Source organism: Gossypium hirsutum, chromosome D06 (assembly GCF_007990345.1).
Source record: "Gossypium hirsutum isolate 1008001.06 chromosome D06, Gossypium_hirsutum_v2.1, whole genome shotgun sequence".
Taxonomy (NCBI): domain Eukaryota; kingdom Viridiplantae; phylum Streptophyta; class Magnoliopsida; order Malvales; family Malvaceae; genus Gossypium; species Gossypium hirsutum.
Genome location: NC_053442.1, coordinates 11,134,453 through 11,149,002, shown reverse-complemented (window position 1 = coordinate 11,149,002; position 14,550 = coordinate 11,134,453). Strand labels below are relative to the sequence as shown.

The following is a 14,550-nucleotide window of genomic DNA, read 5'->3' as shown; positions in this document are numbered from 1 at the left end:
GAAAAAACATGTTTTTTGTTGTTGTTGTTTTGATGTCGTTTGCTATTATATTGCTATTATATTGTTATTTTTGTTTGGATATTATATAACTTTTGTTTTATTGTTAATTTTGCTACTATTTTAGAAGTATTTGTTTACTAAGTTGCACCATCTTAGAGTTATTTAAGTATAAATAAAATTTTTAATTTATTTTCAATTTGTGTATTTGATGTATTATATCTTTCAAATTTATTTTTATATAAAAATAATAATATAAAAATTTAATACAGGCATGCTGGACCGAGCTCAAATTTTAAAATTTTTATTAATGTCAGATTTAGGCAAAATTTTAAGTCTATTTTTCAACTCAACCCGATTATTATCATCTCTAATTCTTGATCTAATAGCATTTATGGCTTCTCAATAAATAAATAAACACGAAAAGAATTATTGTAGCTTTTCTTTTGCTATCAGAAGGTGCATGGCTTTTATTTTACTAAACAAATATGCATGGGTTTTTATAATAAACTTGTAATAGATTGAATTAATTTGACCGAATTCTTTTTTTTTTTTTTTGGAAATAGCATTTTGATTTGATGTTTGATAAAATGCCAATAAAAGTTGTTTGGGTGAAAATTGAAAATTTTAATTATAAGGCTTAACTCATAAAAAGTAAAGGAAAATCAAGATATACCGGGTGCCACGTAGACAATATAACTACGTGTGCAATGTAAAGCATTGACATGGCATAAAATACCCAATTTTAAAATATTGTTTTTACAATAAATTTAAAATGACTAATACCTACTACTACTACTATTATTATTAGTTACTATGACATTTTATTATTTTATTATCATTTCGTTAAATTCTGTTATTAATATCTATACTTTGTAAAAGTTGTGAATTTAGTTTTATATCTTAAGTTGATCAATTTTCATCCCTGTACTTTTAAAATTTTAATCCTCACCAGACAATAACAATTAAATCACCAAGTTAAGTTTTATTATTTCTAAAATCTGATGTAGCAAACATATGTGTGATGCTACATTAGTTGTTATTTTCACAATACTCACTAAAAATCTAGTTGATGGATTAACAAATACCATTTGGATCAAAATTGTAAATTTAAAATTTAAAAAGTATAAAGACTTAGAATGATTCAATTAGAGAATATGGACTAAATCTATAACTGTAAGCGTAGTACAGGGTTGGTAATTGAATTTAACTGAACAAATTTAACTACTACTATTTGGGTTAGGATTAAAATTTCAAATTTAAAAAAAAATGATAAGGACTGAAATTGACCAATTCAAAAAGTATAAAAACTAAAATTAGTCAAATTAAAGTATATAGACTAAATTCACAATGTTTGTAAAGTACAGGACCTAATTGCAGAAATTAACCTTAGTATTTAAATATTCAGTTTTCAGTTATGTATCCACGTAAAACTGCACGCCTGTCGCCGCATCAGCATTTCTTAGACCGATTGAAACATTTTTTTTGAAGGTGACTAAAACATTTTAAAAGAAAGTAAATAAATACGAAAAAAATAATTTTAAAAATTTATATAAAATTAAATACGATTTTAATTGAAATGATAAATTTAAAATGATAAAAATTATAATCTTTTAAAATCAAATCCATGATTTTCTTACTTCACAAAATAGGTGAGTCTTTAATTATTTTACAAATTAAAAATTCATTGCTTTATAAAATTATTATAATAGTCTAAATACATAGATAAAAATAAATTAAAAAATAAAAATGGATTTTTATCTAGATAATATAAAAATGTTAATTACGAAAATGAGGCATGTTGTAAATTATTTACAAGAATAATATTTTTTATAGTAAAATTAAGTATCGCTAATGCATCAAGTGAAACCACTTATAAAAAAATAATTTAATAAAAATAAATAAAATAATAAAAAATTAGAAATATTTTAATTTTAAAAGGGATATTAAAATGTTGGCACCCTTTTTCATCCTCACTCTTATTTTTTAAAAATTGGGGGTAATTATGGTATAATTTTTAAATTTCATACTTCTATTTTATGAAAATTAGAAGTTAGTCCATTTATTTTAATTTATCATAATTTAATCTTTGTATGTTTCGGATTTAAAAAGTTAATTAAATTATTTAATACTATTAAACTCGATCATCAAATTACTTACTTTAAGATAAACTGTTCATCAAATTCATGTGAAAAAAGTTAATTAAATCATCAATTCAACAATTAATTTGTCATATAAACTTGAACTATTGATTCTTATCTAATTTTCCACATATAAATTATTGAATTGATGATTTTATTAATTATGTTTGATCTTGAGGTAAGTAATTTGATGATCGAGTTTAATAGTATTAAATAATTTGACTAACTTTTTAAATTCGAAAACATATAAAGATTAAATTATGATAAATTAAAATAAATGGACTAACTTCCAATCTTCATAAAATAGAGATAAAGTTTACAAATTATACCACAACCACCCAATTAAAAAAATAAGTAAAAATAAAAATCAGGATGAAAAAAAAGGTGCGGTATGAAGGGCAATTTACCAAAAAAAGCCTATTTTTTTTAAAATTACCGAAATGGGCCTGGTATTTTATTATTTACCGGAATGGGCCTTTTCTGGCAAATCGCGTCCACGTCAGCGCGATGTCAGGGGACGTGCCAGGAAATTGCGGCCACGTCAGCGCGCTTTGCTGACGTGGCAATAAATCGCGTCCTCGAGGGGGCGATTTGTTACCACATCAGTAAAGCGCGCTGATGTGGCAACGACTTGCCCATCTAATGAAATTTCATGTATATAGTTGCACTAAATTATTTATAATACCTAAATTATCCCTATTTATTTGTTATATTACATAAAATACTCCTTTGAAAATACAAAACATTATGATAGCTAATTTAAAATTTATTCTCCACAACTAATGAAAATCATTTAAAATGCTAAAACTAGATCTGTCTGAACAAACTATAAGAAAATCCCTGGAATGCTGTGATTTCTTCGTCTTCAACAAAAGATCTCGAGAAAGATCACGGTGAGGAAAGCTTGTGCTTAATGAGGAAGCAAATTTGGCCATTCGGAATCATCTAACAATTATGCAGAACAACAGTCGTCTTTCTTCACAGCTGAAACATCATACCGAGAGCCGACATTGATGGTTTGTCCCTTGGGCAATGTTGTTTGATCATTCCCTCCTTCGAGTGCTTTTCGACTGATCACATGATGTATTTGAGTTAGTATTTCAGTGAATGCATGCTCAACATTTGTAGATTCAAGGGTAGATGTTTCCATAAAGAAGCACGTACACGTGGGCGCGACTTATTTGTTTACTTTTTTCTCCAAAATCCTAAAATCCTAAACCCTAAAATCCAAAAACCTACAAATCAGGAAATCGCGGCCACGTCAGCGTGCTTTGCTGATGTGGCAACAAATCTCCCCCTCGAGGACGCGATTTGTTGCCACGTCAGCAAAGCGCGCTGACGTGGCGGCGATTTCCTGGCACGTCCACTGACATCGCGCTGACATGGACGCAATTTACCGGAAAATGGTTCATTTCGGTAAATAATAAAATACCGGGCTCATTTCGATAAATTTATAAAAAATCAAGCTTTTATTGGTAAATGGCCCCGGTATGAAATCATATTGATGACACCTAATTTTATAATAGAAAATATATTATTTTCGTAAATATGTTACATTTTCGTAATTAGTATTTTTATAAAAAAAAACCATAAAAAAGTAACGGTATAAAAGAGTAGTCCAAAATTAAAAAACCGTGGAAAGTAGTGAAAGGCACTTGGAAAAGCAGAAGCGCCCATAGTTCACGGTGTTTAAGACGCCCGCTGCTTCAACAAATCAGCCTACCCCTTTCTCGCCTTATAAAACAGAATCTGAAACCCCCCCTGATTATTTGATCACTCTCTAAAACCCCAGCCAAACGAGTCTTTCCAAACCCAATGGATTCTGTGTTTGCCTCCATTGTTCAAGCTCCTGAAGATCCCATTCTTGGGGTAACTCATCATCCTCCTTTCTTTGAATCAGTAACTCATACTTAATTTTAAGTTTGATTCAATCATCTTCGTTGATCGGATCATTACGTGTTCGATCGCGGCTAACCATGAGCTTTATGATCAAATGTAACCGAGGAATTTCTTTTTATTTTTCTTATTTGCCTCTTGCTTTAATATTGAATATTTGAAGTTTCATTTTAGATTCGCTTTCCCGTTTTTTTTTTCTTTTAGAAAATAAATAGAGGAAGCTTCGTTTGGTTGGTTGATTGATTGATTGATAGGTGTTTCATTCGTTCATTCTTTTATTTTTTTATTCTTAATATTTTATTTGAACAAACAGGTGACAGCTGCTTATAACAAGGATCCAAGCCCGAACAAGTTGAATTTAGGTGTTGGTGCTTACAGAACTGAGGTATTTTTAAGTTTTCTTTAAGAATCATCTTAATAATAAAGTTGATCAGTCTTCTTCTTCTACTACTTAATGTTGATTCAGTTGATCTGTTTGTGACAACAACAGGAAGGAAAACCTCTAGTTCTAAATGTTGTTCGAAAAGCAGAACAGCTTCTTGTTAATGACCAGTAAGTTGTTCAAACCGTTCTATTCTTCATGCCTTGCTAGCGTTGTTTCATTGATCATGTTTTATGTACTTTCAGGTCGAGAGTCAAGGAGTATCTTCCTATTCTTGGTCTCGCAGAGTTCAATAAATTGAGTGCTAAGCTCATTCTTGGTGATGACAGGTAAAGGAAGAAATTGAAGAAAAAATGAAAGTGCCTTCTTTTAGTTTAGTTGAAACCATTCTTTTTGTCTACTTGCCCATTTCTGTTGTATTTTATTGATTTCTTAATGGATGCTTTTTGTTTGTTGCTTTTGGGTAGTCCTGCTATTCAAGAGAACAGAGTGGCTACTGCTCAGTGCTTGTCTGGTACTGGTTCCTTGAGGGTTGGAGCTGAGTTTTTAGCAAAGCATTACCACCAAGTAAATTTGACTGGTTTTTTAATTTTTGCTTTAGTAAGCTGTTATCATTTTGAAGAGCAAGTGATATTTATTTTGCCCATCTTTTTGTTTTCCAGCGTACTATATACATTCCACAGCCATCATGGGGAAACCATGTGAAAGTTTTCACGATGGCAGGGTTGTCGGTGAAGAATTACCGCTACTATGATCCAACAACTCGTGGGCTTAATTTCCAAGGTCTGAGATAATGGTTTTCTGTAAATAGGCCATGCAGTGAATGCGTTGCTGCTGTTAATAAGTTGATTAGTTTAAGAAATTTTTGGAGAAACAATTGATGCATTCATTTATTTCAGGGAGAGTTTTAAAAAAAAAAAAAGCATATTCAATATAAGATCTTGGCTACCGTCCAGAAATCTTCCTGCAAAAATGTCATTGCCTTTTAATTGCCTGCTTTTGGTTTCAAGTTCCTTTAAACTAGTTCTGTATGGTTTATGTAACCAATATCTTGGTTGTGGTAAGCTAATAAAAGTAACGGCAAAATTTTTGGGAAACAGGTTTGCTAGAAGATCTTGGCGCAGCACCAGCTGGAGCTATAGTGCTTCTTCATGCCTGTGCTCATAATCCAACTGGTGTTGATCCAACTGTTGAGCAATGGGAACAGATCAGACAGTCGATGAGATCTAAAGGGTTATTGCCTTTCTTTGACAGTGCTTACCAGGTAATCGTCTGTTGTTGAATAAACTTAGTGCTGTTCAACGACCTCCATTTATGTTTTGTTATAGTTTTGATATGTTATTTTACAAACACTTGAATTTTGACATCCAGGGATTTGCAAGTGGTAGCTTAGATGTAGATGCACAACCTGTTCGCACGTTTGTTGCAGATGGCGGGGAATGCTTTATAGCTCAAAGTTATGCAAAAAACATGGGACTTTATGGGGAGCGTGTTGGTGCTCTCAGCATTGTAAGATGCTGGACTAATAAATTCTGAGTAGATTTCTTTCGTTATATGCCTAAGGCCTCTTTCATATAATAATGATAATAATTTTACAGGTCTGTAAGGCGGCTGATGTTGCAAGCAGGGTTGAGAGCCAGTTGAAGCTTGTGATTAGGCCTATGTATTCCAATCCACCAATTCATGGTGCCTCAATTGCAATGACTATCCTCAAAAATAGGTGGGTTCTTTGTCAGACCAAACTACCTGAACTTGTTAGATGACAGAGAAACGAGTAGGATTGGTAAATTTTTAGAAATGAAACGATTGCAACAAATTTATCTTGGTGTTAAATTTATCTCATTACTGGTAATCCTTGCCCATGTCATGTGATATTAATTAGAGGAGGAAAACATGTATTCTTCTGTTTCAATTTAATTTTTCATCTATGAATGTTTTGTTGTACTTTGAATAAGATCATTACTCAAATCAAGTAAATTCTCTTGTGGATTGCATATAGTTTCTCTTTTAAAATTGTTCTTTTATATATATATTTATAATCTTGTTCTTTATTTTTACAGTGATATGTATAACGAGTGGAAGATTGAACTGAAAGCCATGGCAGACCGAATTATTAGCATGCGGAAACAACTATTTGATGCTTTAAGTGCTAAAGGTTTTGCTTAATCCTTTCTTCTAATGGTATTTGCATATATGTGCCCCTTTTTTTTGTTAACCGGTAGGTTTGAGCCGTAAGTTTGATAGGTAAGAGTCAGTCAAAATATGTTGTATAAAAGAAATTTGCATATTCTTTTCTTGAATTTTCTATACTATTGTATGGATCTTTGGTGTACTCCATCAAGCAGAAACTAAACATGTTTCTATCTTCTTTCTTACAGGTACTCCAGGTAACTGGAGTCACATTATAAAGCAGATTGGAATGTTTACTTTCACAGGATTGAACAGTGATCAAGTTGCTTTCATGACCAAGGAGTACCACATCTACATGACATCTGATGGGTAAAAAGATCTTTCTTTTAACCTTTTGTAATGACTCCCCCCCTCCCCCAAACACTTTGGGGATGAGAGAGGAAGGTTGGGGGTTTCTAGATGGTTTTGTAAGAAAGGCTTTTGTTTTGTCTAACCAAAAATCCGCATTTTGCCCTGAAAAATCAGTGCCAGGCTAGAAAAGCACACCTTGAGGTTTCCCCTCCAGCTCTCAGTACTCTTGCACGAGTCATAATAAGATCATCTGACGTGGATGCAATGAATGTTTTATATGATTAAAAGTTTTCATTCAACATTAAGAGAGTTTCTTTACTGCTATAATGAAGTTGTTTCTGCATTGCAAAGGAATAGATTTACGCACCTTACTAAAACGAGTTTAGCACTTATTCTAGTTATCGATTGGTAATCTCTTCCTCCAAATTTAGCGACTCTCCATCTCCCCTACTCCCACACATACCCCAGGCACCGTGTTAATGGCTTACGGTTAGAGTTGTAGCAGTCTCTTCTTCTGTTTCATTTACTGTATCCCTTAAACCTGAACTTCATTTGCATTTGCATAGTTGATGATATTTCTGAAGACTGTCTTACCTACTGGTATCCATCTGTAAATGCCTACTTTAATTGAGATGCTAAATTAAATGAGAATTTCTTTATATTGCATGCAGGAGGATTAGTATGGCAGGTCTTAGCTCCAAGACTGTGCCTCATCTTGCTGATGCTATACATGCTGCAGTGACCCGTTGCTGTTAGAAAGCAAATTTCAAAGTTATGTAGCAAGTACTTTTGGGTTTTAGCCCCATCCATGTCATGACTGTTGTCTTCTTAACTTTTCAAGCACATATTATTTTCCATAATAATTGTTGGGTCTGGATTGGAACCAGATTTTTGATATTTCGATTTCAATGTTATACTTTACACGTCCTTTTAAACTTCATCGTAAATGGCATGCTTGCAATTGGTATCAATATTTTTGTGAAGAAGTTTAATTTGATTTTGGTTGGGCAGGGTTATTTTTCTGAAGGGGTTACTGTTCATTTCCTGGTCTTTGAGAAAAAGGAATGTGACGTGACTGTTTTTATTTATTTTTAATTTTTTAAAATATTGTATCTATAGGCCCGATGACAATGGATTGAACAATTTTTCCATTTGATATCAATGTTGATATATTTGTAGTTAAAAATGTAAAGAAATAAGAAAATGAAGTTGAACTAATGGTTGCAGTCCGGATTATAAAAAAAGAAGTTATAATCCTAGAGCCGGAATGCAATCTCAAAAAGCATCAATCTTAAGGCTTCCCTGTCCAAGTTGTGAAGCAAGAACGATGTAAGGTGTAGAAAGGTGAGTGCCCCAAAGGAATCCTGCAACATGGGGCTGACTCATATATACATTGGTTTAACTCTACATATTTCTCTCCCTCTTCTTCGTTATCCTTGTAATTCCTCTTGTTACCTTCCTTCCAAATTTACCATTTTTATCAATCAATCTGGATCATTCCACAACTTCTTAGCCCGTTTAAGTTTTTAATCCTCTAGGTAGGAACCTTTGTTGGGGGTGGAACCATGTGATGATGGTTTGGACGTGTTACTCTCCTCATTATCAACCTTAATGCAGATGTCTGGATCACTTGATCCCGAGAGTATCAGTATCTCCGGAGCAATCAATCTCGCTGCACCTTACTGTTCGAGTAAGGGAGTCAGCATGAAGAACATCCTCAATTCTTGACATCACTGAGAAAGCCAAGCTCTCCAGTACCCTAGAATAGCTCTCCTGGATAGCCAGTCCTACATCCTATTGAAAGTTCACACACTAGTTAAAACTAAGTTTATCAAACCTGGAATACAATTGAGGAGAAGGTTAAGCTATTGTACCCTATTTTCTTGGATCTTTGAAATATCAAGTGAAGATTGTGCAACTCCAGGGAATTGCTGTTTGAGTAAGAGTAAGATAGTCTCAGCCCTCACTTCAAACAGCTCCCTTTTCCCAGAACTGATACCCGAACCCCATGGATTCCATCCATCTTTCTGGTTCATCTTCCTTTTCCAAATCAAAATGGAGGCTTCAATCCTGTTCTTGAAGTCGAGTACTTTGTGTTCGGTCGAGAAATCCATAGCTGACAGAAATTGTAAGGGATCAAAGCTATCCACTGTGATGCTTTTATAGATTGAATCTCCAAGGCTTTCTCTTCCATTCTAAGTCAAAAGTGAATATTTGTTGCTTTAGTACAGATTAACATTCTAGTCTATTATGTAGAGTTCCATTGATTTATTTACCTTGGGGAGGGAATCAATGTAACTTTCTGGGATTTGTATTTCAGATAAGACTTGAGCATTGATGTTCATTGCAGCTTTTAGCACTTGGTTTACAGACTCCTTTTGATATTGCAGCCGTTTTCGTGATGTTTCCGATAGTCCATTTTCGGGAACCTTAACGATAGGATGCCACCATTTGTCATCCCTTTGGCTGCTGTTGTCCATGTCTTGATTTTCATTTTTGGACACGTACCAAAACTCTTGTTCTTGTCCAAAGTTGTCAAGAGTCTCCTGTTTTCATTACATACTTTTTGATCAGCAGCATATCATATACTGTTATTCTTTATCATCATCAGGTTAGCAAGGATTAGAGATACCCACGATAAGAATCGCGTCGAGTTTGAGCAGGCCGGGTATATTCGCCAGCAGATCGCTCCGTTGTCTCGTGACCATAACCTGTTGAGTTGAAACAAAATGGTTGGGAGTTAATAAGCAATGGTGAAATTGTAATCAAAGATCCCAATTTCTTTGAGAGATGATGATGGTATATACCTCCATATTGGTACCATCCTTAGATATCTGTTGTGAAGGAACAAATTCAACAATGTGATCAGTTACAGATAAAAGCCAATCCATTTCTTTTCTCCACCTTGCTTTCCTTTCCGGAGCCAAGGGTTCTAATTTCCCTTTCTCTCCAAATATCGATGCTGCAATATAATTGGCCACCATTATACATACATACATACATACATACATACATACATACATACACATGCATGCATACATACATACATTCATTCATTCATTCATACAGGAATATTACCTGCTAGATTAGTGACAGCATTTGACAAAGCCAAAGCTGAATAAACACCTTTCCCCCCTCCAGACATATCTTCACCCAAGAGCAACTTTGCAAACCTTTCCTTCATCATTTCCATATCAGATTGCAGATCGTGATGGGGAGTTCCTGCTCCTACATTTTGATGCACCATTGATTGTTCTTCATTTCTTATGTCCATACCATCATCATCATCATTGGCATCTGGGATCAGATTCTGGTGGTACTTTCCTGAATTATCAGACGACATTCTCGTACGGTTGCAAGATGAGGAGGTTCGAAGGGTGTACCTACGTGTTAATGTTCGAATCATATTGTCAATCCAAAGCTTCTTCTTCTTCTTCTTCTTCTTCTTCTTCTTCTTCTTCTTCTCTTTGTGTTGTTTAAACAACAAAAAAACAAAAGAAGAAGAAAACAAAAGCCAAAAAAAAAAAAGAAAAGAAAAAAAGATGAACTAAAAAAAGAGGGTTTATGTGAGGGTTGAATAAATAGAGGCTGAAGTGGTTTAATGGCGTTTACTGTATTTACAACAAGAGAATGTACGGTGCATATTTTCAGAAAACATAAATTTGAGGGTCGGTTCTAACAAATTAAACATAAATTCTAAACAACGGTTTTTGTCTAAAAACAATAAATAAAAATGTTAAGATGGATGAATGGTGCAAAATGTTCGGGAAAACATACAACTTTTTAAACTGATTTAACTAACTTAACTCCCTTTTCATAAGCTAAAATTTGCATGAAAATGGAGGCACCACGACCAACTTTTTCATTCCATAGGCATTTCCGTTGATGAAAGTATTTTATACATATTAGCTTTCAAAGGTACAGTTTGACTGCATTATTTGACGAGGGACTTTTGGTGAAGATATGGACGACCCACTTTTATGTGTGTCAAATGAACAAATCTGCTCAAAATTAATGTTTCAACCTAACAAGATTGTGAATTAATTACCACAAATTTAAAATGCCCCCAAAAATGGCTCAAGAGAAAGCAACATAATCCAAAGGTACATTAATCATTCAAACAAATTTCAATATTTTCCTTCTTTTCTAACTCATATTTTATTTATTCTTTATATTCCGTAATATTACATCCATCTCAAAATCTATATACATTTAACTTTAATATACTTCATTAAGTGAATCATTTAGGATGTCTCACCTATAAGAAGATTTAAAACATAATACGGGAACCATTATCAAGTCACGTCAGCATTAACACATTCAAATAAGACGTTTCATAACTTAACCAATAACTCTCGAACATTTACCTATGAAGATGACCCTTCATAAATCATTCCAATAAATTATAATACCATTCAACAACCAATATCTCATTTATTTATATAATAATCTATTCTCCCTAATTGCTCAATTTTGATTTATGGGTATTGGTTATTAAGTCATTTCTTTCTTCAAATTATTTTTTAGTGAGTGGTTTTTAAAGTATTCAATTAATTAAAATTTGATTATTAGATTATCATTACAGCTCTTTTTTTATGTTGGGTTAGTATTGTTTGCTTATATTTTCTATAATTTAATTTAAGAAAAATATGTATTTATATCATATATTTAAATAATTTATCTCAGCTGTTTGTGTTCAATACAATATTAAGAGTAAAAAGATGGAAGTGATACATTTTAAACTCCTACGAAATAGATGTATGACAAATTAATATTTATTATGTATAGATTTTGATTTTTTTGCCCGCATGTTATATATTAATTATTTTACTATGTTGTATTTGCATCATGTCTTCATTCATTCATTTTTTTTATAATTTATCACACTAATTTGATTTTGACTCTAAATTGTACAAAATAATTAACATATAGCATGCCACGATAATAGACTAAATTTATTACATTTAACTCTTAATGTTTACATATTTTTCAATTTGATCTTTTTTTTTACCTAAATTTGATTATTAGCTTTTTAAAAGGAGTGTAATCGTTCCTTTTTTTATCAAAAATGTTGACAAAAAATATTAACTTTTTTAGTAATGTTGGCATGACAATCCGTGTGGCAATGTATATGAACTTCATACTGACATAGTACAATTTGTCTTATATATCACATCAACAAATAATTTAAAACTTATAAAAATATTTAAAATAAAAATAAAAAAATAATATGAAGTACACGTGGATTGTTAAGTGAGCTGCTATGTTTAAATCTTCAACATTTTAGTTAAAAGAAAAAACAACAATTTGAATTTTTTTTCAAAATTGATGATCAAATTCAAATTTGTTTAAAATTAAAGACCAAATTTAATAAAAAATAAAAATAAAATTGAAAAAGATATTAATAATATGTAATTAATATAAATTGGAAGCAGGAGTATATTGTGAAATTTAAATTTAAAATTTAGAAAGAAAAGCGAATAAAACAACGTATATTTCAATAGTGAGACATTCCCTCCCGCTCTCTCTTATGTTTTTGTGATAAGACTTTCGCCCAATTACCTTTTATTAATGTCCGCATCTTATTATAGATATTTACAAATAGGTTAAATTTTCCATAAATTCCTCTACTTTGCAAAATTTTGAAATTTAGTCCTTTTAAATTTTTATAAAATAAAGAGACACTTTTGACTTTAAAAAAATATTGAGATAATGTGAAGTTAAACTGAAAATAAAATTGAGCCATACTAAGTACAAATACATGTTGAATGTTAGTGATTGTTTTTGGTACTAATTTTGGGAGAATAATTACATGACCAAAAATGTGAAAATATATGGCATGTGCATGTGATATGATTCCCAACACTACTCTATTTTTGTCCTTAATTAAACTGCTTTTGAATTATTGGGCATTACAAGATTCGGGGGAATGTATAGCAGCATTTCCATTTTTTTATTTTTTCTACATCAAAGCTGCTCTCATATAATATATAAACCCATTCATTTATTTTACACTATCAGCATTTTACTATTTTCAATACCAACTTTTACTCTCAGAGGTAATGCCCCTGCTTGCTTCCAATCTTTCTTTCTACCCATATCACTCCAATGAATACCTTTTCTGCTAATTCAATTTTAGGTTTGCCTTTTGGAACCCACAATATCCAATGACTCCGCCCCCCCCCTTTTTCTTTTTTCTTTTTATTTTTTATAATTTATAAAAATTTAAATTCGTAATAGTAAAATTGCGTTTTAGTAAGCTTAGCCAAGCATTAATGATAGGCTTAGCCAAGCATGGCGAATAACCATACATAGAGTTAGCAGCAGCAAAAACGATGGTGAGGATTGAATTGCATTAATGATAGGCACCACCAAAAGTAGTATTAACACCATACCTTCATATATGTATAGTCATAGCATGACTCTTGTGAATGCATTAAACTTGATTGTAATCCTGGTAGAGTAAAATGAGGTAAATGGATTCCGCTGCTCCCAAACATTTCAATAGAGGCTTGGGTCAATTGGGCGTTTAAAAAAAATATTTTAATTTTGAAGAGAGTCAGAGGTATTTTCATACCTATTTTACCAAATATTCATTTTCAAAAGAAAAGAGGCTGCATTGTTTAATTTTGCTTTGTTTTTGTTTTTTCTCACAACTCACCCTAAGAGAAATAAAAAAGGTGGCGTTTGGTATAGAATATGATATAATGTTAGCTCTTAGCTACAAGTAAACCATAGTTGATTGGTGGGACTAGGATTTCAACTTCTCAGCTCTAAATATTACTTTTTTAACTTCTTTTTTGGCTTATTGTTCATAATTTTGATACCAATAAACTCTTCATTTTAATTGATTAGAATTTCATTTTTATACTTTACAAAAACCCAAATATTAATCATGAATTTGAATTATAAACAATCAAATAATTGTGAAAATTCATAATTTTAATTATTATACAGTGAGGTGGTTGTCTTTTCTATCCATCACAAGCATCATACGTTTTGTTTTTTCAAGCAGTCTGTTTAATGTACACAATCAATTTAACAAGAACAGAAAAGAAATTGAACTTCTGTTACACTAGCCTATTACCCATATTCAATTCTTTCATTTCTCTTAAATAATCTTACCATAATTTACTTAGCCGATGCATTTCTATTTTTTTTCCTATTTTAACTAATTATATATTAAATAATCTTCTAAATGCATTCATTAAACAAAAACCCTAATTAAAAAATTACTAAAAAACTGAAATAATCCATATTTTTATAAAGCGATTCATATATCACGAATTAACTTTTTCACATGTACAAATATTTTGAAAAGAATACTATTTTATTTTCACCCATATCGCAATATAAAAAAGAAAGGTTAAATTCTTCTATTACTCCTTCTACTTTGAACATTTTGTGTATTTAATCTATTTACTTTTTTAAATTTTAAAATATTAGTTCTTAAGAAACAAGACTTGTTAAATTTATTCAGTTAAGCTCTGGTATTTCTAAAATTGAATGCAACATATTATCATCTGTAATACAATATTAATTTGTTATTTTCACATATTACCCAATAAAAATGCAATTAATGAATTAACCCATATCATTTGCACTAACACTGAAATTCTAAAATTTGAAAAATATAAACTAAATCTACAATTG

At 31.6% G+C, this 14,550-nt stretch overlaps 2 protein-coding genes across 2 annotated transcripts; one reads left to right on the top strand and one right to left on the bottom strand.

Moving 5' to 3' along the window:
- Positions 1–3,768: 3,768 nt before the first annotated feature.
- On the top strand, positions 3,769–7,868 carry LOC121218468 (aspartate aminotransferase, cytoplasmic). The gene is made up of 12 exons (XM_041095657.1): positions 3,769–4,007; positions 4,348–4,419; positions 4,525–4,586; positions 4,662–4,745; positions 4,884–4,983; positions 5,079–5,199; positions 5,517–5,680; positions 5,788–5,925; positions 6,015–6,136; positions 6,477–6,571; positions 6,795–6,915; positions 7,569–7,868. Exons 1-12 carry the CDS (start codon positions 3,954–3,956, stop codon positions 7,651–7,653), a joined length of 1,218 nt encoding a protein of 405 aa, XP_040951591.1. The 5' UTR covers positions 3,769–3,953; the 3' UTR covers positions 7,654–7,868.
- Positions 7,869–8,040: 172 nt separating this feature from the next.
- Positions 8,041–10,525, bottom strand: LOC121218467 (rop guanine nucleotide exchange factor 9). The gene is made up of 6 exons (XM_041095656.1): positions 9,976–10,525; positions 9,705–9,859; positions 9,534–9,608; positions 9,174–9,443; positions 8,772–9,092; positions 8,041–8,691 (listed from the first exon to the last, which is right to left on the bottom strand). Exons 1-6 carry the CDS (start codon positions 10,301–10,303, stop codon positions 8,524–8,526), a joined length of 1,317 nt encoding a protein of 438 aa, XP_040951590.1. The 5' UTR covers positions 10,304–10,525; the 3' UTR covers positions 8,041–8,523.
- Positions 10,526–14,550: the final 4,025 nt, after the last annotated feature.